Source organism: Fundulus heteroclitus, chromosome 22, assembly GCF_011125445.2.
Source record: "Fundulus heteroclitus isolate FHET01 chromosome 22, MU-UCD_Fhet_4.1, whole genome shotgun sequence".
Lineage (NCBI taxonomy): Eukaryota > Metazoa > Chordata > Actinopteri > Cyprinodontiformes > Fundulidae > Fundulus > Fundulus heteroclitus.
The window spans coordinates 23,545,803-23,571,528 of NC_046382.1; the positions used below are offsets into that span (position 1 = coordinate 23,545,803).

The 25,726-nt window shown below is 42.4% G+C and overlaps 1 protein-coding gene across 5 annotated transcripts in view; it reads left to right on the top strand.

The window, feature by feature from the left end:
* Positions 1-8,908: 8,908 nt before the first annotated feature.
* The window catches only part of mark1 (MAP/microtubule affinity-regulating kinase 1), a 44,454-nt gene continuing 27,636 nt past the window's right edge, over positions 8,909-25,726 (top strand). For 2 of the 5 annotated variants that reach the window (XM_021307531.2, XM_021307532.2), the window contains exons 1-3: positions 8,909-9,294; positions 14,269-14,469; positions 24,258-24,311. In XM_021307531.2, coding sequence (XP_021163206.2) covers positions 9,244-9,294; positions 14,269-14,469; positions 24,258-24,311 — 306 coding nt within the window. In that variant the 5' untranslated portion in view covers positions 8,909-9,243. The remainder of the gene's footprint in view (positions 9,295-14,268; positions 14,470-24,257; positions 24,312-25,726) is intronic. The other 3 variants (XM_021307533.2, XM_012880488.3, XM_012880489.3) reach the window with 2 other exon arrangements.

Genomic DNA, 25,726 nt, shown 5'->3' on the forward strand with positions numbered 1-25,726 from the left:
TTCGACTGGAAGAAGTTCCGCAGCATCCGCTGCAGGTCCACCAGGTTCTGCAACAGCTTTTTCCACGTTGCTATCAGACTGTTGAACTGTTGAACTATAAACTGGACTCTGCACCACATCTCCACATTTTGCTTGCATTTTTGCACAAATGCCTTTTGCGCCATCATTTTTGCACATACAAATGGTTTAAATATTCTCCTGTACACCGTGAACGCACATTATCTCTTTCTCCTACAATGTTTACATTTCAATTGTTTACTTTTTAATCACTGCTGCACTTTATACTATAATTCACAAGCTGTATGCAACGAAATTTTGTTCTGTATGCACTCTGTACATACAGAATGACAAATAAAGTTGTCTAAGTCTAAGTCTCTAAAAGAAGTTCAAACATTTTTACTATGAGGGTTTACCTACTTCTAAAATCTGGTCATTGGGGCAACATTTTGTGTGTTGTCCATGACCCCAACACAATTGTTTGCTTTTCAGATAAATTGAACACAACATATTTCGCATTAAATGTGTCATAATTTAGGTTTTTGTTTTGTTTGGACTTTTCCGGGTTCAGCTCTGTCGCCTCTCAGCCACAGAAACCATCCAATTAGCTCAGTCCACTCCTCAGTCACCAGTCCTCAGCCCAGACCCATTCCACCTGCTGCCACTCATCAGTTCCTACTCTGCTCACCTGTTCCCCAACCTTCATATACCCACTCACTGACAGATCGTCTCGTCGCCTCGCTTACGCTCTGCTGCCATGGTTGCTTTCAGTTCTTGTGTGCTCAACTTGCTGCTGGTCAAGTCTGGTCCTGCCAGCAACTCCTGATCCGTCAGCATTGAACGTTTTCAATAAACCCGTTTTAACGTATCTCTGTGTTGTCTAATTTCAGGTTCACCCCCCCCCCCCAACCTGATAAAATGTGGAAAACATTTGGAAATAATTTACAGTGGTCTCAAAAACCTAAGATTTTCTCAGGGTTTGCAGACTTTTGAGCCACTGTAAAATTGTTTTTTTAAAGATAGCAGAATTAGCCGTGGAGTTTGCACTGATGCATCTCATGCGGTCAAAGATTTTGGATTTAATACTGTATCCTTAAAAACATTGAAGGGAACAATTTCTACTGACAAGGATATTCTTCAGTTTATCCAAAAATAGCCCAAATGTTTTATCATAAATTCACTAGGGTTTATTTAAAAAGAAAGAAAAAAAATCTGGATTGTCTTATAAACCGATTTTACTGACAAAATTGTACTTGACTGATTCTGCCATGCGGGCTTTGATTGGTCCGCAGCCAAGAAGAAACAGGAAATATTTGAAGAGATAATCCTTGAAGAAAGGTCACTATTTCTCGCACATGTTACCCTCCCCATGAAATCCAGCTGCAGTTCACCAGTGAAGGGTGGATATGAAGTTTTTTTTTTTTTTTTTTTTTTTTTTTTACAATTGTGGCCCACCCTAAAGTCCGTAAATAATCAATGATGATGACAACTTAGTCAAATTAATAAGCATATTTTTCCCAGAACAATCTATGGAAACTATGAAAAAGCTGTTTTGAAGCCAAGCTGTTTGCATCAAATGGACCCACTCCCCCCACACACACACACACACACACACACACACCCTGTTGTTTGACATTACCCCGCTTTTCCAAGCCTTTTCATATTTTCCACTCTCCTGCCATTCCTCCCAGTGCATCTTGGAAGAGCTTGAGACAATAGAGCACAATATCTTTGTGCGCATGTGGGTGTGACCATATGTACATGTGACAGTGGTGAAAGCAAGATTGTGACGAGCATCCAGAAGGGTGGCCACAGAGGCTCTGGACATGCCGGTCAGTAATAATTTAGGCTGGGTTTAGGTGTGCATGCCTGCTGCACGTCTGCTGTCTTAAATAGCAGGCTGGCTCTCTGCCTGATCAAATTCCACTGCAGCCCCATCTCTAGCTTGCCTTCCAACAAAGTTCAGCATACCAGTGGGTTTTATTGACTTGTCAGAGCAGACAGCAGATTGCAAGCTCTGCCTTGTAAGGTGTGCGCTTTACAGGTTTTTTAACCCAGGAGGCACTGAATACTTTTGTTTCTGTTGCTTGTTGGGATTTCTAGCTAAGAATGCATCCGTTATGATAAGACAGTGTGTACTTATGGCCTCAGCATGTATCCAAATCGTTGTTGGAAAATGTGCTTAAAAGATAAATTAGATCACAAATCTAATTTGAGGTTTGGATCTTTTATGGAATAACGCTAAATGTGGAACAGAGTACATAAATTGAATTGAAAGGATGGAAAAACTCTGGTAGAACTTGAGATACATTTTTATCACACACAAATGTCTTGAGGGAACACACATACCAGTCTTATGTTTAGATACCTTGCTAGTGATTAGTTGGATACATTTTTGCCTTTTGCATGGCTTTAATTCTTCATGGTGTAAATCTAAAACGGTGTCAAATCTACCTGTGCTATCCTAGATGATCCAACTGCTCTGTTGGATGGAGATCCAGAGACTGTGGGTGCCACTGAACTACAGTGAACTCATTGTCATGTTCAAGAAACCAGTTTGAAAGTTGAGCTTCAGGACACAGTGTGATAAAGACAATTACAGCTGGTCCAGAACACTGCTGCTCATGTTCTCACTAAAATCAGGAAGATGGAGCACATCACCCCAGTTCTAAAGTCCTTCCACTGGCTCCCTGTAGCTCAGAGAATAGACTAAAATACTTCTGTTAGTCTGTCAATCACTGAATGCCTTAGCACCTAGATACATTAAAGACCTGTTGCTGTACCTTTCAGATCGCTCAGATCTTCTGGTGCTGGTCTACTCTGCATACCCAGAGCCAGAACCAAACATGGAGAAACAGCATTCAGCTTCTATGCTCCAAACTTCCAGAACAATCAGCCAAAACTCTGAGGTCCTTTAAATCAAGACTGAAAACCCACCTGTTTAGAGTTGCTTTCGACCCATAATTACAGGAATATTGACCAACATGTTTCATGTGTATTGATGTTTTCACTTGATAAAATTTAATGTTTGTTACTGGCCTCACAAACGGTGACTATTTTTGATGTTTTCATGACGTAAAGCACTTTGAACCGCCTTGCTGCTGAAATGTGCTATACAAATAAACTTGATTTGACTTGTGTTTCTGGAAAAAGCATTAGAAAATGGGTTCACTGTGCAAAAGGAATGGAATTGGTCCTCAACAATACTTTAAACTACGCTGAGATAGTCCTGAAGCACCCAGAGTATGCCATATAACATCAGGATGGATCCATGTGTTCATGCCGTTTATGTCAAATCTATGACCCCTAACATCTAAATGTTGTAGCTGAAACTGAGGCTATACGAGTTTCTGCCTGATTAAATTCCACAGCTGGAATTTTACATACCTTGGTTGTAAAAGAGTTTATTTGAGCTACGTTTGCATTTCAAATGTCTCAAAACTGTCATCCCAATGTCCTCTGACATAAGAAAGGCATTTTCATCCACCCAACAGACTTTTCAGGCCCGTTCTCTGTAAATCAGAGAGATGGTTGTTCATGAAAATCCTCAGTTTCTGAAAAACAGAGAGCAACAACAACCACAACACATTCAAAGTCCCTTAAGTCTCCTTTCTTTTGCGTTGTGATCTGTGGTTTGATGTCGGCTTCAGCAAGTTGAGAAATTTAAATGCACCGAGTGTCCGTCATGTCATTGATTAACTCGCAACGCAGAAAAAGAAATGAGTTGCTGCATCTAGGTGTGCTTTTAGTAAATGTGTGGAAAAGTTATTTAAATACTTATGTGACCACCAGACAGCTGTTTGAAGTCTGATCGGTTTGAGCTTTATCCAATAAATCTGGAAATGTGGGGATTTTTGGCTGCTTCTTATTTCCCGAAATCAACCAAATCTGCAGCCACACGGTCCCTGAAAAAGTAATGGAAAACAAATCCTAAAGGGGAATAATTTAAATTTGCCACAGCGCAAATAAGAAACCCTTAATATTTTTCTACGTTTACCTGCACAATTTTGTATTCTCGTGCATTTCTTCTTCTCATGCAACTCAAATACACGAGAAACAACAACTGTGCGTCGCTCTACAGACCATCCACTTTCAGTACAGTGCTGCTTCTGTTGTTTCCCACACTTCTGCAGGATGTGTGCAACATATTTACCCACTGGAGAGTGTAGCTTGTCCCACTCTGGCAAATCTGACTCAAGCACAGGGAAGTATGGTAAACTGCCAGTACTGACAGATGCTGCTCTGCTATCTCACATAATGACTTTAGCCCCTTCCCCCTCCCTTTTCCCCTCCATCTTTCTTTACTTTCCTCTCACCCACAATTCTCCACAAATATAGTTAACTGCATGACCATCCGCCATGACTGGGAGTAAACAGCTGCCTCCTTTTTTGATGGTTGCTTGTGAGAGCATGTAATTGAATTTGGCCCAGGGTGTACATGCACTCATTAAACCATTGTCAGTGCCTATTACAGCGCATTCCATGGCAGTGCAGCTCAGGTAGAGAGTGCAAGTCCCAGGCGTGAACTCAGAGAGCTCACGAAAAGAAAAACGAACAGATTCTGCTGAACTTGTTTTCAAAGTGCCCGTTTAATTTCTTGTGCAAAATGTATGATTTTAGTGAGACATAAATCTAGAGAAAGCAGCAATAAAGCTAAGTTAGACGGCAACACAACAATGGAGAAAGTATTTGTTTGGCTGGAGTACTTGTGCAGGTCTTGGTTGTCAGGGATCAGTGGGATCAGATCTGCTATGCTGGGATCTGATCCACTCTGGCATCAGATGCAGAATTCCAGAAATGCCCAATCAACATGCCAAGCGGTGGTGTTGAAATCTTTCTTTTTTGCTGATCCATCTCTGATTGCAAACCATAAAATATTATCAACTCAACACAATCTCAAACTCAGCATGTTCAAGCATTCCAGAGTTACTCTGCTGTTGAGTGGGAAAGGTTTTTAGAGCCCAGTTCAGAGGTGGGTGGGGGGGAGAAAAAAAAAGCTTAAGATTCCTCAAAACCACAAAAACGGACATAATGATCTCAGTGGCTTTCAGATCCTGTATCCATCAGTTATTGTGACACATCGTGTCATGCTGTGTCCATTGTTGTGGTCTGGGAAATCTCCCCCGCAACAGACAAACCACCAGTAAAGCAACAAGAAGTACCAAAAAGGTGTTCTTTCTGCCCGAATCTCATATTAAAAACCACCGAAACGAAAAAGATCTGACCTCCCATGCAAAAAACTTCACAATGGACGTTTCCGCCTGTTCCTCATCACAACATAGCGTTCCAGACTATTTAACGACTTGTTGCGCAAATAAATTAAAACAGAACATTTAAAGGTAAAGTTCAGGATTTTAAATGTGAGTTGCTGTTATGAGGCTTGAAGCTGCTGATATCTCACCTGCAGTGCATAACTCTCTTGCCATGGTCATTTGGGATAAATCCAGGTTAGATCCTGTCAGAAGCTGAGGCGGATGGCTAGTCTGAAAAAGGGCCGAGACCTTTTCGTGTCTTCAGACCGAAACACATTATAATGGTTTGTGCTACGACAATATTACGAACAGGTGGTTATTTAGACAGAACCCAATTATTATTTACCAAAAAAGAGAGGTTGGAGGCAGTGTGCCACCTTTGATCTTCCTAAGTGAATCGCCTACTAAGAACAGGTACATTGCTGGTCAGAGTAACTATTTGTGCATCAATTGGTAAATCATTGAAGGAAGCAGTAAATGCTTCCTTTTATATATATATATATATATATATATATATATATATATATATATATATATATATATATATATATATATATATATATATTAGGGCTGGGCAAGTTAACGCGTTAATTTTGCGTTAACTCATTAGACTATTAACGGCGATATTTTCTTTAACGCGCATTAACGCATGTTGGTCACATGCTTTTATTTTGTGAAGGTCTGTTGCTGCGGTGCGATAATGCGCCAATAACCTCGCTGTCAGCCAAGCCTCGGATTCAGAGGAAGAAAGATACTGGCCGGAAAAAAACAAAGCCGACATGCGGAAGGCGGTGTTTCCCGCAGGTACCGCGAGCGAGCTTAGGCGAGGCGAGGCGGTGAGTTGGCGGCCGGAACAAGTTTTGTGCGGAGCGGAGCGGAGCGGGGGGGTCTGCATCGACGCCGTCGGTGAAGTCGCTTCTCGCTTCAAAGTATCCATGTGTTTTTGCCTGTTTTTCCCTGCCATTCACTATATGCACGTAAGAAAGCAACAACTAAAAACCGTGTGTCAACGTCAAATAAACGCAAGCAACGCAAGCATATCGAGTTAGCAAGCATTTCAGTTTAAAGTTCTTCCAGCATGGAATATGACAGAAACAAGTTAGTTGTAAACACTGCCAAGTTAAACTTTGGTATTGAACATAAAATGGTAATACTGCTCCCTGCTGTTACCTCAGAAATTGCCTGTTTTTGGTAGATTTTTTCCCCATAAAGAGAATTCCCTGTCAGTGGCAATAAGCTTTAATTTATTATTATTGCTATTTTTTGTTTTACATGTTTAAGTTGAGCTTTACACTAAATATGTGTTACTGATAAGTGCTACAAATGTTACAACACTTTTGTTCATATGGCAGCAGAACATTAAAATAAAAGTGTTCTTTACACTACTTTTGAATTCATTCTTGGAGTTTGTAAATACAATGCGATTAATCGCGATTAATCGCGATTAATCAGGGCGATTAATCGCGATTAAATATTTTAATCGTTGCCCAGCCCTAATATATATATATATATATATATATATATATATATATATATATATATATATATTAAAATTACTTCAGATTCAAATATACAGTGAATCTATTTTTTGTATTTTGTTTTTTTCAGTCATCTTGCTATTTCATATTGGTTATAACCATGGTAATGGTTCTTTACTTGTTTGCTTTTTATTTTTTAAGTTCTATAAAAGCACTCTGGCTGACTGTAACTGTAATACAGGACTGTGATGACTACAGACTGATAGCTCTCATCACCGTAGTGATGAAACACTCAGACAAACATACTGTGTCCATATTAAAAGTAGATATCAACCCGCTGCTTGACCTGTACCAGTTTCCATATAGCCAGAAAGAAAGTTACCGATGATGCTGTAATCAGCATCACTGGCCTGGTGCTGAAACATCTGGATGACTCTAAGTGCCCGTTTACCCTTAGTTCATTTTAGTTAGCATCTACTAATTCATAAAATTATCAATATGAATATCCACCCTGTCATTGAATAATACACATCATTTCTCACACGTCCCATTCAGAGGGTGAAAGTTAACCACTCTCTCTGGTCAGAAAAACAACAGATGTCAGTTCTCTAGTGCTCTTCAAATTGTACACTAAATTGTAAATGTATGAGCACATTTTTCAATAACTATCTTCTTTTATTTTGATGACACAGGTACAATCAACCTGTTACACAAAAATAGCAATACTTCATGCTATCTTTCAGAAATCAACAACTTTATATGCTAGTGTGACATAAAGCTCTTTGTCATAAATAAAAAAAGAGAGATCAGTGGAGAAATTGACCCCAACAAAGCTCCAATACTCCACTGGTCATTTATCACTCTGTGGTCAGTCAGCTGGGCTCCTGCTAGTACCTGGGGGGGTCAATGTACACAATATGTTTTCTTGGAACAAGCATTTTGACAGCCTACCTTCCAAACTGCAGCAGAGGATGCACGTTCTAAGAAGACACAGACTGCGTGGGATTGGTAAAAAAGATCATGGTTCTCTTTTCCCAAGCAGAGATGGTGAACTTATTACAATTTGGCATACAGCCTTGGTGAGGAAATGTGTGTGCAACAGAAAAAGAGAGAGAGAAAAAAGGTCTTCCACTTCTCCCCCGCTGCAGTGATTGACTCTTAAACAACATAGTTTGATCTGGACACTTTTAGTACGCAGGTTGCCCTCTTTTTTCTAATCTTTGAAATCATCGTTTGCAATATTTTAATTGTTTTTAATTTAATTTCATATTCATGTTCAAACTGTCTTTCATCGTTGATATTTGATTGTCGAATTGCAGGATTTTTTTTTTTTTTTTTTACAATATCTTCTTTTAGTGCGTCCCAAAAACAACGGGGTCATCATTGAAGTGAACGTAATTGAACTGAAAGGCTCCGCTTTCACGTGTGCGGCAGCAGCCTGACACCTAGTGGACAAATGGCGACAACACCACTGGACGCACAGCAGCATAACCACACCCAGAAACCAACATGTGACCATTTCATTGATAAAAAAAAGGGGGGACAAAACCTCTCTCTTCTGGAAATCGGATGGTGGCTCTGTTTTGCTGTTTGTCCACTCATGAATGTTAGATTTTTATTCGCAGGCAGATAAACAGTAAAGGGTGCAATGCTGGGGGAGCCCAACAGGTGGCAAAATCCACTCGATTTACAATGTGAGCCAAGCTTTATCCCCGAGTAAGGCATATATATATATATATATATATATATATATATATATATATATATATATATATATATATATATATATATATATATATATATATATGTGTGTGTGTGTGTGTGTGTGTGTGTGTGTGTGTGTGTGTGTGTGTGCGTGTGTGTGTGTGTGTGTGTGTGTGTGTGTGTGAGAGAGAGAGAGAGAGAGATTTCATAACTGCAGAGATAATTTAATATTTTTAGGCAGGGCACAATGAATAACATTTCCAGACATCCATCTCTAGATCATAAGGGAGTTTATCATGCTTGGGTCTAAATGTGAAGGACGCTGTTCAGAATGAGTACCTAACTGTTTTCTGGTGACTTGAATGAGGAGCAAACAAAGGGAATGTGTGTATGAGAGAAAAGAGAGAGAGATGGAGAGAGAGAGAGAGATCCTCCATCCATCCTTCCTGGTGGGAGGTTTGAGACGAGCTGCGCATAGCCGTCCAAACCGACGCATCTTCCAGGCCTGTCCCTCCTCCTCCTCCTCCTCCTCCTCCCCCCCCATCTCTCTTTCTCTCTGTCGGTCTCTCTCTTTCTCCTCCTTTCCTGTCTGACACCAGTCCACCTGAAGGGGAAGTGCACCAAAACCCGCTAAGGAAATCCGACGCGTCCGCCGGGGTCCGTCCGCCCGTCCGCGACATGCTGCGGTAAAAAAAAAAAAAAAAAAAGGGCCGCCATCAGGGGATGTAGAGACGGGGACCGAGGCACCGCGCCGCGCCGTGTCCGCTCTGCCCAGCCCGCTGCATCGCTGAGCGGCCTGCGAGCCTCACAAGATGTCGACCAGAACGCCATTGCCCACAGTGAACGAGCGTGACACCGAGAATGTAAGTGTTTTTAAAAATAATAATAAATAGACACAGGGATACAGAAGACAAGAGAAGCCGAGCAATGACGTCCGGGAACAGGGTGTTTGTTTTTTAAATAAATCTTGTTATTTATTGTGGGGGGCGCTCTGGTTAATGGAGGCTACGGCGTTTGCAGAGCGACACCGGCCGATGTCTGGTCCTCCTCCTCCCCTCGTTGGGAGCAAAAAGCACGGAGCTCAAGTGTAAGCAGGCCGGGATAATAATAATAATAATAAAAAAAGAAAAAGGTGCAGCTCTGCCGTGTTGTCCCACTTTTTTCCCAGAGCACAATGGCCCCGAAACAACGCACTGCGTCAGCGGGGCTTTAACGCCGAGGCGAAAAGCGGCGGCGGCGCTGCTTCCGACACATAAAGGATGACATGTTGTCTCCGCGTCCTCTCACGGATGCCTCCGCGCTCCGCCGGCGCGGCTCTGGGGTATTTTTTCCTGCTCCTCGGCGTCAGTGTGTGTCTGCTGACCACCCGTGAAGGAGGAGGGGGTGCTGCCCTACTTTTCGGACGCAGCAGCGTTTGGTAGCATCGCAATGTGACATCCATCACCCCACTGGGCCCTGCCGTAACTGCACACTCAGTGTTGGAGGAAGAGGAAGAGGAGGAGGAGGAGGGGAGCAGCTACAGACAGGCTTTTATTAAGAGACATCACTGAAATCACGAGAGACCTCTCCGTGTGAGGGAATGTTTATGAACGGCTTTTCCTGTTTGTCCCCCCCGCCCCCCCCCCCCATGTCCCCATCACAGCTCTATAACATAATGGGTCTATTGAGATGACCCCGGATGAGGGCTCCCTCTGATCTTTCCTGCAGACCTGATCGTCCACTTAACCGTATTGTTGAGGCGGACTGGAAGGAGTTGCTTTAATGGTTTGTTTAACGAGACTGTTTTTTTATTTTATTTTATCAGGGGCGTTTATGTCTTCAGACGTGCACTGATGTAAAAAGTTTTGCAGCCTGTTTATGATGTCTGGGATTTGGTAAAGCTTTTGAGCTGCCAGTGCCGGTGTTGGCGGAGAACGGCGCGTAGAACACGCTGGATGAGGCTAACTTTCCCTCGGATTTCCAAAAAGTCTTCCGGCTTCTCCGGCTCAAGCGCATCCGATGAAAGACAGAAGTAGAAAGCCCACAAACAGAAGATCAAACGGGGTCATCGTTGCGGCGCTTTGTTCGGCCTTCCTGTTACCCGCTGAAGTCTTGCTCTCTCTCGCTCTCCCGCAGCCGGAAACGACCGCGGTTTCCGTTTAAATAGCTTCTTACACCTTATGTGCCCCTCCCCTCGCTGACATCAACTTTCAACAAATGACTGAAACAAAAAAAAAAACGGCTTGACTTCATCTTTTTTCACAACCCACACCTAAGAGTGCTGTTGTCCAGTCAGCGCTTACATACCGATCGGGGAAAAAAAGACGACAGCTAACTTCTCGGCGCGTTTTCTTTTTTCAGAGAGCAGATGCGTTTTATCTCATCGGGGGAGCCATAAACAGATAAAGGAATGCATTTTCCTTTAGGAGCATAGAAACGTAGCTTAACAAGCCCTCCTTTACGCGATTATGTTGCCTCTCAGACCATCATTAGATGCATTGCCGAGCACGGCTAGTGTTCCATAATGCATCAGCTGCTAATGTAAACGTCTGGGGAAAAAAAGCTGCTCCCGCCGACGTAGATGGCCAGGTTGGCTATTAAAGCCCGGCCTCAGCATCCCTGGAAGCAGTCAGCCAGGCTACTCTGCTCCTGTACGAGCGCAGCCCCACAGCCTTGTAGGGCAAAATCAGCAGCTAAACTGCGTTGCATAAGACGGCGTTACTTAGGGAGGTGAGTGGCTTTTAGGCCAGCAATAAAGAGGCATCTCTCTCCTCTGGTGTTCTTGAGTCTGTGTGCGTGCGTGCGCTTCTAAAGCATGCGTGTTTGTTTTCTTTAGCACGGCCTCCCCGAGGACAGAATGTCACTGGCCTGGGACGAGCGAGACAACATTTGTACAGTAATCAAACACGAGAACTCGGTCACGTCGCTGTGCGTGCATTTCTCGCTTTATGGGCAGCCTTTGTAGCCGAGTGTTGCCGTGAAATGAGAGCGCGGCGTTTCCTCTTTTTTTTTTTTTTTTACCTCAAAAAACGGGCGAATTTTCTGCCCGACTCTGCCGGGCTGCAGGCTGGCGGAGGTGATCCGCACACCCTGCAGGGTGTAGCGTTTCCCCAGTGAAATAGGAACACGGTGAGCCTGAGTAACCCAACCGAGGCTTTATTCTCTGGTGTGTGTGTGTGTGGGGTGGGGGGGGGGGGCGTTCGGGAGCAGAGGATCATGGGATCTTTGACCTGGACTGACATCAGCAGCTGTCGTAGAGGAGAGGAGGAGGAGGAAGAAGACCAGAGGAGACTGCGCAAGGCCGGGCCTGCACCAGTGCTGCGTTCACAACACAAGCTGTTCTCAGTTCACCTTCGGATCACGTCATATCGGGGGAAACTTCGCCGATGCTAAAGCGTGGCTCGGCGTTCCACGTTTAGAAAGGCGTCGCCAAAGGTTACTGCTGTCCTCTGCTGTCGAATCCTGCACTGCGGCTTATCGTGTTTGGAAGTCGGGCTTCATGGATCGACTGGAGGAAGCTTGTGACCCTTGTGCATGGCCCAGTCAAGGAGAAAAGTACTCGGAGAGGGTGCTAAAGTTTTAACCACAGTTGTAAGAAAATTAAATACAAATAAAATAATAATAAAATGGAAAATTGAATTAAATTAACACGGGATGATGGAAAAAGAGCCGAGCTGGTAATTTATTAATTTTCAGAGCGAACACGGACCAAACGCTAACTTTAATCAAGGTGTTTCACTTTCAGTGGCCTTCAGTCAGCCTGGGTTGCCCTCAGTTGGTTCATTATGATGAAAATATGCACATCCACACCTTGCAAAAAAAAAACAAGCTGCAGGTTTACTCAGTCAGATTAGGAAAAGCTTCAAATTCTGAAGTTAAAATCTGTAATATCTACAAACCAGGAGAAGTTGATGTTTTTAAAAATCTGATTTCTGGATTATTTTTAGCACCTTACTATGCTGTATGTTTTTTAGTTTATGGATGACATTGTCCTCTGTCTGTCTTTTTCTTAGCTTCTGCAAGCACATTTTGGTTTTTCTTTGTGAGTAGTGCTGTATAACCATTATTCACTTAAATGACTCTTTATTTAAAGACCTTTTCAAGCAGATTGTCATACGGCGGTTGCCAGCAACGGTAGAGGCAACGGTTGAGACTCGTAGTGCAGTTAAGAATGCATGCATGAAGCCATGTTTGATCTTGCTGAAGGTATTTTGCATTCTGCCAAGTTTCCACGAAGACTTGGGATTTTCTGGTGCGTCGTTAAGGCTTCTTTTGCAAAGAAAAGCTTTTGTTTACCTTTTGAGAGCAAAAAAATCTGAATCACGAGTTTATAAAATGCATTAACCAGATATGCTTTGGAGCCAGGTTCTACAGAATAGCAGGTGAAATGGATGCACTAAATTAAATGGCGTTGTGCAATTTCATGCAGACGGTACATTTCCTGTGAAGCAGGGAGTTGGATTGATCAGCCTTGTGATGAAGCTAGTCACACAAATAATCTTTTATGGTGATGCAACAATCAGAGCTCTGCTGATTTCACATCTCTGCTTTTTGTAAACCTTTGACCTGCCGATACCCAGAGGATTCTGACTTCTGCTCAACAGCTATAATGTAAGAAGACATAGGAGCAGGATTCCTTTCCTGCCATAAATGGTCATTAATTATTACGAGCATCAAACCGCTGTGTGAGAGAGCGGTTGCTGTAAATCCGGCTTTTTACCATTTATTTATAAACAAACACACATAATGGTTATGGAATTGACATTTTAAACTGGCTTTGTTTTTTTTTTACATTAGCGGTTAGCATCATAAAAACAGCAGACGCCTAGAGACATATTTATTCTAGATACTGTAGGTCCTTACTTTAATCCTGATATTTCCAAAAGGCTGCTTTCATTTCCAAATCCAGTAGTTTCTATGACAGAGACTGCTTTGCTGCACTCTGGTTAGCCTTCCTGTTACCTACTGAAGTCTTGCTCTCTCTCCCAAACTTTCACAGCCTGTATATGTCACACGTCTGAAAATGTAGAAAAAAACGTTTTCCTTTAAATTACTTTTTATAAGCCTGTGTTTGCTCTGAGTTTATTTCAAACGCCTTTCTGAAACTAACTGGCATTGAGTGTTCTTGTTTCCGTAACAGCCCCCCATATGAAAGAGAGTAGTTTGTCGGCATGACCTCGTAGATCTAAGTACGATGCGTTCAATGAACAGGAAGAAAACATATATTTTTATTTCTTACCCGCCATGACTGATCAAACTAACGAGTGTCACTTTCTGGTCACAAAACACCTTGATGTACGTTGAAAATAGAGGCTGAAGATTTCCGCCATTAGAGTTTCCCAACCTACTGAGGGTCCTCCTTTAGGATCGGTGAATCTCAACAAAACAACACAAAGACGTGCCGAGTCCAACACAGTGATTAGAAGCTGTGACCCGAAGTACTTGCCAAACTGAGGGAGAAGAATATACTGTTTATGTTTCAGACATTAAACGTGTGTCCATGAACTCTGAAGTCAAGATGTGTAATTTTTTAATTATCTTGTTACAAATCGTGTTACAAATATCTGCAGGAATTAAAGTATTTCCCTGAACCACAACTTTATCCACTTTATTTGGGGTATATTTTTTTTCATCTTTGTAGGTTTGTGCCCAGATATGACAATAAATATTTTTATTAAATGGTTTTAACATTTGCAGCAACCCTACTGACGCCATAGACCAGTAATTGCTTCAAACTTAAGAATAAAAAAGGCCCCTTTCTGGCCTTGTTTGGCACTGGAAAACCGAAATGTATGTAGACCAAAGTTGCAGAGAGCAGATGTGGATTTGGTTAATCTCCATGTGTGCCTTCCTTGCAGCACTCGTCGGTGGATGGCTTTGTCGAGCCCCCAGCTCCCCCAACAAAGTCTGCGAGTCGTCACAGCCTGCCACGATGTCGCAACTCTTTCACCTCCACAGACGAGCAGCCTCATATCGGCAACTACCGCCTCCTTAAGACCATTGGAAAGGGGAACTTTGCCAAAGTGAAGCTAGCGAGGCACATCCTGACTGGAAGAGAGGTGAGCTTCTATTCTGTATACACCGTATAAATGTCATTGTCCTCTTATGTATCACCCTGCATAGTGTTGTACTACTTCCATTGCTTTTAGTTGTTTCCCAACATCATCAGGGTATCAAAGCTAACTACAAAATGCACGTTTTATGTGTACCTTTCACAATAAAATCCCAATAAGTTTTGGAAAGGAATAAATGAAACTCTGTGTGTGTGAAGAAGTCTGGAGAGACTACTGAAGTAGAGCAACTCAATCGGGCATTTCTTTATCAGTTATGCTAGTGAAAAGCTCCTTTCTATTTGGGAACCCAACAACATGCTGCTCAGGAAGATCTCAGCAAAAATCTATTAAATGGATTTCTAAAAAAACATGTGCTGCGGGATCGCCAGGAGAAAAGGCTGAAGAAGCATTGGAACGGCATTGAGCAGTCTTGAGTTCTCCTGGGTTCCACTGATGTGAAGCCACCTAGTTTTTCATCAATAAGAGCACTTTGTGACTGCAAGGAACCGTTTACAAAGCTTTAACACGAACGTTTTATCTACAGTGGCTCGGAAAGCGTTCCGTTTTCCTTGCACCTATTCACATTTTGTCCCATTACAACCACAGACGTAAATGTATTTTATTGGGATTATGTGACAGACCAGGACAAAGTAGAAGGTATCATTGAAAGGAAAAAGGTTGACGGGTTTTCAATGTTTTTTTTGTTTGTTTTTTACAAATATCAATCGTAAATGTTAGTTTATATTCTGTATTCTGCTCTCTTGAGACAAACCATTGTAGAACCACCTTTTGCTGCAGTTACAGCTGAAAATATTTGGGATACATCTCTACCAGCTTTGGGCGACTTGTGAATGAAATTCATGCCCGTACTTGTTTGCAGAAGACAAAAGAGCTCAGGCTCTGGCTGTATGTTTAGGGTCGTTGCCCCTAACTGGTTTTATTCAAGCATTCCTCCTGACCATTGACATTCAGCCGTCCTCCTGTCCAATCCCACCAGCTTCCCTGTCTCTGCTGAACAAAAGCATCCCCACAGCAAAATGCTGCCACCACCTAATGTTTCACAGTGGAATGGTGTGTTTGGAGGAGATGCACTTTCCAGGATATGTTTACTGAGTTCCTTGCATGTCTTGCGGCCATCTTTGAATTAGACTTGTCACGGCTTTTCTTTGAACAATGGCTTTCTTATTGCTAATCTTCAATAAAGCTTAGATCTGTGGACAGCAGTTCCTCCAGAGTTACCATGGGCCTCATGGCTGCTTTTTCAGTTACTAATCTCCATACCTGGCCTGTAGGGATGTAATAACACACAGGGTTTCAAAGATTCTTTATTGTCACCACCATTTCTTTTTGGCCACTCCGGCTCAGAGTACACATAATGAAGGCGAAAAAACAGGCAATGAACATGTGTTACAGTATTTTTTTTCATTGTTAGCATTCAAGTGAGATTAAAAAGTAAAGGATGATTCAAAAGTTTGTATGAACTAGTTGTCTTTCATGAGTCACAGGTAACAGATAATGAGGTAATAAGGTGCTTATTGTGCAATGATGATTTAGGCTTACAGAAATATACATATAGATTTACTGAGATGATGGTGTGTAAGTAGGCAGTAACATTTAGGTGAATTGTAACATGACGGGCTAGTAACAGTGGGGTGATTTAAAAGAATTGTACCATCAGGGGCGATAGCCCTCACAGCTCTTGGGAAGAAGCTTTTTCTAACTTTATTTGTTTTGGATTTGAGGTTTCTGAAGCGTTTACCTGATGGGAGAGGGGCAAACAGTGCATTATCTAGGTGGGTGGGATCAGTGGAGATGTGTCTGGCCCTTCTCTGGACTCGTTCTGCTTAAATTGAGTCTAGATCCTGCAGATGGCATCCCATAATCCCCTGCGCAGTTCTTACCACCAGTGCTAAATCCTTCCTCTCCTGTACTGTGCAGCTCCCATACCACACAGTTATGCTGACACATAAAACACTCTCTATGGTAGGCCTGTAGAAGATTTTAGCAGTTTAGTGGAAAGTCTAGTCGTTTTGAGTTTCCTGAGGAAGAAGAGTCGTTGTTGGGCCTTCTTCACCAGGTGGGAGGTGTTTGCAGTCCAGGAGAGGTCGGAGGTGATGTGAATGCCCATGAACCTAATGCTGTCCACATGCTCCACCACCTCCTCCTGTATGCAGAGAGGAGCGTGTTCAGTCCTCCTAGACTTCCTGTGGTCTATTATTACCTCCTTGGTCTTACTGGTGTTCAGGATCAGGCTGTTCCTGGAACACCACTCATCGTTGTTGGAGATGAGACCCACTACAGCGGTTTTGTCTGTAGACTTCACCGCTGTGTTTGTGGGGTGGACATCAGAACAGTCCTGGGTGAAAAGGGTGAAGAGACCAGGGCTGAGGACACAACCCTGGGGCATTCCTGTATTAGGGATCAGTGGAGCAGATGTGTGTTTCACTGTCCTCACCACCTGTTGGTGAAGAAGTCACTGATCCAGGAGCAGAGAGGTGTGGATAATCCCAGGTTGTGGAGCTTCAGAACCAGCATGTCTAGGAACATGTTGTTGAAGGCCGAGCTGAAGTCCACAAATAGCATCCCAACATAAGCGTTGGGATGCTGCAGATTAGTCAGAGCTAAGTGCAGTGCTAATGAGACCGCATCCTCTGTGGAGCAATTCTCCCTGTAGGCAAACTGCAGGCTGTCCAGGCCAGCAGGGGTGGCGTCCTTGATGTACTTTAGGAGGATCCTGTCGAAGCACTTCATGATGATAGGGGTCAGAGTGATGGGACTATAATCACTGAGGCAGGTGATGATTGGTTTCTTGGGGACAGGCACGATAAAGGATGGTTTCACACAGGCAGGAACCATGGAGAGCTGCAGGAAGAGGTTGAAGATGTCCAGAAAGACCCCTAGCTAGCTGGTCTGTTAGCCTGGCTAACAATATGCTGGGGTATACCCCGGATTCTTAAAACTCCCAAGACTAGACGAGACACAATATGGACTTCATGAGTACAAGACGGGATGAGATTTTAATGATACTTTAAAGAAATCCCAGTTGCGATTGATGGCGTGCGCCGTGATTTTATAGTAATGCTAATTTCGTTGAGATTACAAATCCCTGTGCGATCAAAATGCACACATGATGGATTGCTATACTTTGGTTCTAACTTGTAAAAAGTCTCCTAAATCCCTAATCTGGAATTTAGGAGACTGGTTAGGGCATCTAGTACAACTTCATCAGGCGAAGCTATGCTGACCGCAACTGACTAGTGATAGCAGTCACCTCAACGAGAAATACCGCAATGTTTCAATATTAATATCTACTAGCCTGTTAGCTTAGGTGGATGGCCATGACTTGGTAGATTAGTAGTTGTGCCTTAATGTCGAGATGTTCAAAATACGACGTATTTTTTCCAATCCTAACCTAGACAGAAAAAAAATTATCACAATATTTCTGTGATGATCGGATTCAATAGTTTTACGGTGTCAAATTAAAAGTCTAGTTCCTAAGATGATTTCTGTTTCAGTGCAAACTTAAATGAATAAAAATGAGAAATGAAAATTTAACGTTTGAGAGTCATAAAGTTAACACAAAATTCGTTTAGGGAAGAACTGTTATTGATTAATTATATTTTCTCAACTAGAATATATTGATGTGCAAATCCCATTTGCAATACTGTTAACAAGTGCAAATATGTCTGAGCACAACCAGCAAATAATGCAAAGTTCACATTGCTGTTTCTCCATCTTTTGCATAAGCTTAAATAAAGGTGACCCCACATACTGCCAGGTATTGTTTCCTATTGAACGTTAAAGAAGCTAATCATTGTTAATATTGTCTAAGAAAATGTTAGAAATCTAAGTAAGTGCTCAAGACGTGTGTTTTTGTCAATTGAAATGGTTTTCTCATTGTTTGTTTTGTTTTATTGACCATGTTTTACCCATTTTGGTGTTGATCTTGTGTCCTCTCACACACATAAAACAGGCTCATACCCTGCTGACCTGTCAGGGTGATGGACAACCTGCGCTGGTGTGTGTTTGTAATTACACCTCCTGCTTCCACGACCCACAGCACTCTCTTGACAGCCCTGATGTACCTCACAGGTGCTCTCATCTCTGGGTCTTTGCCATTTGCCTCCTTTAATCTTCAGATTTTTCCGAAAGTACGAGGTTTTATCAGCGTATTGAAAGCACAACTGTTCCCTCAGGTCTAACGGTACCGGTTTGATCCGTCCCGGGGGCTTTTGATGCTAATGTTAAACAAGAAAATTGCGTATGTGATACCCGGTGCTGGCAGAGAAGGTCAGGCTCCGGTTTGTGTGTCTGAAAGGCTTTGCTGGCTCATCAAAATGCAAAGACATGGACAAGAGGTAGGGGGAGAATAGATGGAAACAACAGCACCTATAAAAGCTGAAGGCAGTGTTATGGAAGCACGGGCCTACCAGGATTCTGGCCTGCATACCTTACTAAACACTTACAAACGGCTGATAGAAAAACGGTTGGATTACTAAAGGATATTAGCTTGTTTTAGTTGTTTGAAACAGATGTTAACTACACTGTTGTGTTGTTTTTGTTATACAGTAGGAGCTGCATTCAGCATGTGCATCATTGCAGTCTAAAAGCAACATCTAGACTCTTATATGTCCAGTTTGATGTATTTTCACTCCACATTCACATGATATATTTGTCCAGATGGATGAACTGACTACCTACGATGCCCGCACGTGTGTATAGATTTTAGTGTCTTGGATGCTAAAGCTCATGGGAAGCGGTAGGAACATCTTGATGGAGACAGAAGAAAAACTGAGGACAATGTGGGTTGATGGAACGGGTATCAAAGCTGCAACATTTAAAAAAAGTTTCTTGGTGGAAAGTCGACTGATGTTGAAATAAATCTGGGCCACCGATAGATTATTTTGATTCTGTTGGGCCTATGCTCCCCCCCCCCTCCCCCCATCTGTCAGTTTTCTTTGACATTTGACAGTTTCCTTGGCTATGAAGCATCCATGTACCAGCAAGATGCTCTGAGCTGGCAGAAGCAGCAGCTTCTTTCTCCTTCTGTGTCTCTAGAGATCGGGTGATAGAAAATTTTCAGGTGACTCACTTGCATCGTGTTTACAGATCTGCTCTGCACACCGCCCTCTGAAAGAAGCAGATTCTCCACAACAGATGATAAGCACCACTTGTGCTTAACTTATCACTCACTAAGCTACAGCTTGATTTGATTTTAAAGACGTTTCAAGCATTGGCCTAATTTACTGGATGATAAATATTTGTGAGAAACATGTCCTACATGTAGAGATGACCAGCTCCGTCACGTTGCTTTTACCAAACCAGGGAACACAAAAGGAAATGTAGCAGAAATCTGCAGCGGAGGCAGCCTGTTTTGGCGTTGTGCAAATACGTGTTGTTGAAAAAGGGGGAAATTTTCTGAATTGGGACTGGAAACCGTGATCCAGGTACCCTCCAACATGGCTGCCTGTGTGTAAATCAACTACCAAAGTGGAGTGAGTCAGTCAATGCTCTCTGTGGTCTGCAGATGCGCATCTTTTAACCGGTACTCCAAAAACAGGGCGTATCACCCCTATTCTGGCCTCACGCCACCAGTTGCCTGTGCATTTTAGAGCTCATTTTAAAAGTATTCTTCTTGTTTTTAAGTGTTGAACCTCTCTGAGCATCTCCATTTCCATTGGCTGAACAGCAGGTCCTGCAGGTACCGAGGCCCGGGAGGAAGCTCAGAGGGGACAGGGCTTTCTCTACTGCTGCTCCTCTATTGTGGAGTAACCTCCCCCTGCACATCAGAGAGGCTGCTTCACTGCTTACCTTTAAAACACGTCTAAAACTCCTATTCTTTGGCTTCTAGCACCAGTAAGGCTTTAGTTTTTGACCTTGTTGGTTTTAATTGTTGTTTGTCGTGTTTAATCTTTTATGGCTCCTATGCCATATTTATATATTCTTGTTCTTTTAATTTATGTTTATAATTTGCAGCACTCTGTTTCAGCTGTGGTTGTTTTAAAGTCTTTAAGCGCTCTGTTTGAACTCCAGACTTGTGTGCGTAACTAGACCTGTGCAGGTAATGTTTTTTTTTTCCTACAGTTGACTGAACGTACTTGGTGGAGTTGTGTTTCCATATGTTTTGCCAGGACTTGTTACCCCAGCAGAAAGTCAGCTAACTGTTAGCCGTTAGCTTTAGCATGATTCCCGGCTTAACTAGCTGCTTTGCATGTTCAGTTTATTCCAAACTAAACACGTAAAAACTTCTTTAGACTGAATAAATATTCTGCCCTTCTATTAAATTACTTTATGGTCTTAAATTCATTTGTTTCATGGTTCTACAGCAACAGTAAGAAAAACGGACATTCCATTTGACCCTTGTTTAAGCTTTTTTTTGTTGTTGTTATTTAAGGGTGTTGGCAGTAGCTTGGTTCTTTTAAAAATGTTTAAATCTCTGGTTTGTAGGATCTCACATTTCTCACATACAGTACAGAGAATAACTTAACCCAGCAGAGCACTGCAAGGAAGAAGGTAAAGCTGTGTCACTGCAGAGTTGAAGGAGCGCACGTCAATATGAAGAAGCTGAAGTCAATAGCATATTTGCTGGAGAAGCAGGCATTCATTATTCATAATCTGCTTTGATCTACAGCTGGGAGTAAGAAACATTATGCGGCTTCTTGTACATTTGGCGTGTCACGGCGCTAATATTGATTTCAAACACTGCTGTCTCTTTTTAGCAGCAGTGATGCTGCTCTTTTCGTTGTGTAACTACGTCCTAAATCATGTACGAGTGCTCGTGCAGAAAGCGCTCGGAGAGGGATAAAAGTGTAGCACAGCATTTCAGGCACTTATGTGGCGTCACGGCTACATTTTCCCCTTCACATCGTCGGCACAAATCTGCACGTGTTTTAGAGGCGTGCGCGATGACGAGGCGGGCGTACGGCGAGGAGCATATGGCCGCTGAGTTACAAGCGCCCTGCATAATTAACAGAGATGCACATTGGCCTTCTGTCGCTGTTGAGATGAATTATTCACCCATTAGCGTGATCATGCCGCACAATTAATGCAAACTTTGCGTCCATCCACGTCGTTGTCAAATGAGCTTAAAAGCGTTTGTTTCACAACATTGTTTAACGATGACAACGTCTGCTGCAACGCGCAGAATGAAAGAATGAGACGGAGAGGATAATTTTAACATGCAGATAGAGCAGCGTTTAAACTCTTAACATGAGCCCGTGTTTGCAGGAAGCAGAAAGTCTCAGAGTACCTGCCCACCTAAGACAAGCTACAAATAGACACCACCTGCACACTTTTGTTTCTCCACTCTCTGAGCCTTTCTGTTGTCTTGGCTCTCTTGCTGCCTCTGCAGGACTGTGTTCCTTTCAGCAGCTCAACGTCGGAGTCACGATGGGGTGTTGCTTCAGGCTTTGGATGAAATTGAATCTCGGTACTGCTGGTCTTGGGGAAACCCTGTTCGGGATGAATAACCTGCAATCTCTGTGCCATGACTCAGCATTTTGCTCTCTGGTTTTCCCCTTCAATGTGCTGCTTGGAGTCTCAATACAGTCTGCGTCCACTGAAGCATGCGTATTATGCTCTCAGAAGGCCAGAGCCGAAGTCATTATAAATTGTAATTATAGCTGTCATAGTATCTCCAAAGGCAGTTTGTCTTCTCACGATTGTGCTTCCACGGAACATCTTGAAGATGGTCCCACAATTCAAAAGCTTTTATTTATGAGACTGACCTGAAAGGGGAACAATCATCCCCAAATAACAACAGCTAATGTCTCAAAGAAATAACACTGTCTTGTTTTGTATTTTAGTTAAGGATGAAGAATGTTTGCCTTAACTTGTATGCATTGTGTTTATATATTGCCAGTTCACAAAATCTGAGCATTTTACAAGATAAGCAGGTCAAATTCACGTCAATTATGTAGAATACAGTTCATTCCCATTTCATATCAATCCAATTAATTCCCCTACAATCTGATTATATAGTGAGATTAAGGTCTAATTACATTACTTTTTTCAATATAGTCAAATGGCCAGTTAGCATTTTAAAATGTCAATCGGTAAATTTGATCTGAACCTAGCAGATCTCATTGACTCTTTGACTTTGCAACGACCGTCACCCAGAGCAAGCATGTGGTGATGGTGGGGAGGAACGACTTCCTATTAACATGTAGAGACCTTTCCTCTCCCTATTGAACAATGGCATCTGTACAGCGTGGTGCTGTTTCACCACAGGTATTCTGTTCAGGACGATGAAGTGTTATATGTGGATTGTGTTAATTATCTTTGGAGTACAAACCTTTATTTTAGCAGTCGCCATATGCAGTCTAAACCTAGACTGCATATGGTTGATGAAAGTTAGCAACCTGCTCTCCTATTAAATTTCTTAGCTAAATTACTTGCGTCAAGTCTTTGCACCAACGCAAAATCCATATGTATATAAGTCTCCTAAATGTACATAAGTCATCTTAAATCTCTGCTTTATTTCTTTTTTTTTCTCTCTCGGTCCACTGTATATATGTGGACGCACTGTATATACCTAATGCACCATTTCCTCCTTTTGGCACCTTGTTTTGATTATTGAGCCGATGTGACACGTGAATTTCTCCACTGTGAGATTAATAAAATTTATCTTATCTTATCTTATCTTATCTTTACAGTCTTTACTCTTTTTGAATCAGTTCTGCCAATTCCAGTGCTCATAGCCTGGACTCCTGCATGTGTTGGATTTTTTTTTTGCCGGCTTGAACACTTGATTTAGATGCATTATCGTCAGTGTCCTGCAGAACTTTATAGTAAGCGCAGGTTGTAATTCCATTAATTGAACCTGGTATCATGGTAACGACAAAACATGTACAACTCTGGCCCCTGAGGCCCAAACAGCTCTGTTTTATTTTAACATTGTTTGAAGACATGTATTTGATAATTTGTTTATCAGGGTATAAAAAAAGGCAAGAAATCCAGAAATGTTACTATATGAAGTTGTTCCCTTTACACACAGTTTCTGTAGTCTAAATTGCACATATCTGTTCATAGAGATTATACTTTTTTAATTGTCAAATGCAAAAACTTGGAAGGACAACAAAGACAATCCACCTCTCTGGGGCTTCTAACCATCCAGCATTAACCAGCAGATCAGCTCTGTACATTATCTTCAAAGCATCCCAGTGCCTCCTAAGATGTGGCTAAAATGGATTAAGGCCTAATTGTCTGTGGTTAGACCACAAAACAGCTGCTATTCTTAACAATTCAGAAACTCTTGAGTCTTTGTGAGCGAGGAAACCCCCCTCCCCCAAACAAAACACTTTAAGTAGTTGTTTTTTTTCTCCAGAAAATAGGCTTGTATATATTTCACAAGCATTTGAGTGTAATCACATTGGATTGTTGAGAGTGCTCCGTCAATCTCTTATCAGCATATTGTGTGGGCTCACTGGTGACTCTGCAGTATCGCTCAGCTCATGGTTTTGTAAAAGCTGCTGAGCTCTGGGAAAGTGAGGAGAGCGTGTCTGTTTCACCGTGCACTTTGGGGCGATTATTGAGGCGGATGGATCAGCCCGCTGCCAGCAGTCAATCGCTGCACTGTCAGGTGCAACGGCACTGACCTGACCGCTGTGCATGCACAAGCTCACCTGCACCAGTCTCTCTTCTAACTAGGTTTTCTGCTCTTTGTGTGTGCAGACAGAATATAGAGCCACTTTATACCATGTGGAACAGAATTTGTTTTTGCATAAATAAAATCAGAATCTGCTTTAGTCTTGTTGATTCACTTTTTCTTCTTCTGTCCTTCTTTCTCTGTTTAGGTAGCGGTGAAGATTATAGACAAAACCCAGCTGAATCCGACCAGTCTACAGAAGGTGAGTTGGTGTTTTATTGCCACTTGGAAACACTAATGTCTTGGTTACAGCGCTCACAGTCTTTTCCATTAGTCATTCCTAGACTCCCGCTGCTCTGCTTCTCTGCTCTTTGAACTCAGGATGTGCTGTTTTACATAATGTAATCAGATGTAGTCAGGAGAGACCACAAGGCACGTTTAAACCCCAGCCTGCCTGCTTTTTAGCTCTCGACTCTGTTGGTTTGTGGAGATGAGTGGCTAAAAATACACCTGCTGGCCTGGTTGTCACTCGTCTAGCGGTCAGGACCAATTAGAAGAAAGAGCTTAGACAGATTGCAGAGTCACAATTGGGATCTTTCAGCTGATTACAAATACATGGTTCCATACATCTACACAGATACTGTTTAACCCTAAAGGTAGATTAGATTACGTGGAACAAAAGCAGCTGCTGCTGCTACTGTATCTATATACCATCACCGGCTGTAGGTCTAAAAATAAACCATGTGTGCGCGGATCTGAGGAATTCATGTCATGGCCGTGACTTTGTCATTGCCATGCTCGCTCTCTCTGCTCTTTGTCTCTCATTGCTTTATAATAACAGGAAAAGAAGCCTCATTGTAAATTAAGTGCAGCGCACAGAAGTTACAGTGTCTGTTGCATTTATTTGCACCACAGTTAATGAGTGAAAAAGTTTAAACCAAATCAAATCACTTAAACGCAGCAAACACAAATCGTATAATTTGAATACCTTTGTTCGGTCGCGTAAAAGAAATTCCACATTTAGAAAAAGACCTTGGTAAAATCACCAGTGGCACACTTATTACAGAATATGTTTTTTAGTGATCAACTACAGCAGCAGGGTACGTTGCTACAGGTTCCTATGCTTAAAGGCTGGTTTATGCTTGAGGCGCTTACACTCCGCTCTGAGAGGAGACGTGTGAACACAATGTCCGCAGCATTTATGCTCCGTGTGGCTTTTCCTCCTAAGTAGCACTATTCTCCTAGACTTTAGGGGGCAGCATTGTGCTCCCACGCCTACATACTACACCCCACTACATGTAGAAGTAGAAACACAGGTGTTCCCAACATTTTAAAGCCTCTTACTTTCCAAGCGTAACAGGGATTTCTGTCCAGGGATTTCTGTCCAGGGATTTCTGTCCAGGGATTGTTAACAATTTGTTGATCACGATGGTCTTTGAGCGTATCACAATTACAAACCTTATTAATATAGACATCTTGCTCATCTGCCATGTTTTTCCGCACAGGACTGTCTGCACAGTTAGGAATTTTCCTAGGTGCAGGGAGCGGAAACGTTTGGCTATCTAAACTCACAATAGTAACATTAAACTTGACCAAATCCACTATTCTGTGAGCTCTGTCCTGATCCAACTCTTGTTTTCTCCTATTTGCCTCCTTAGACAAAGGTTTTCTTTGTGT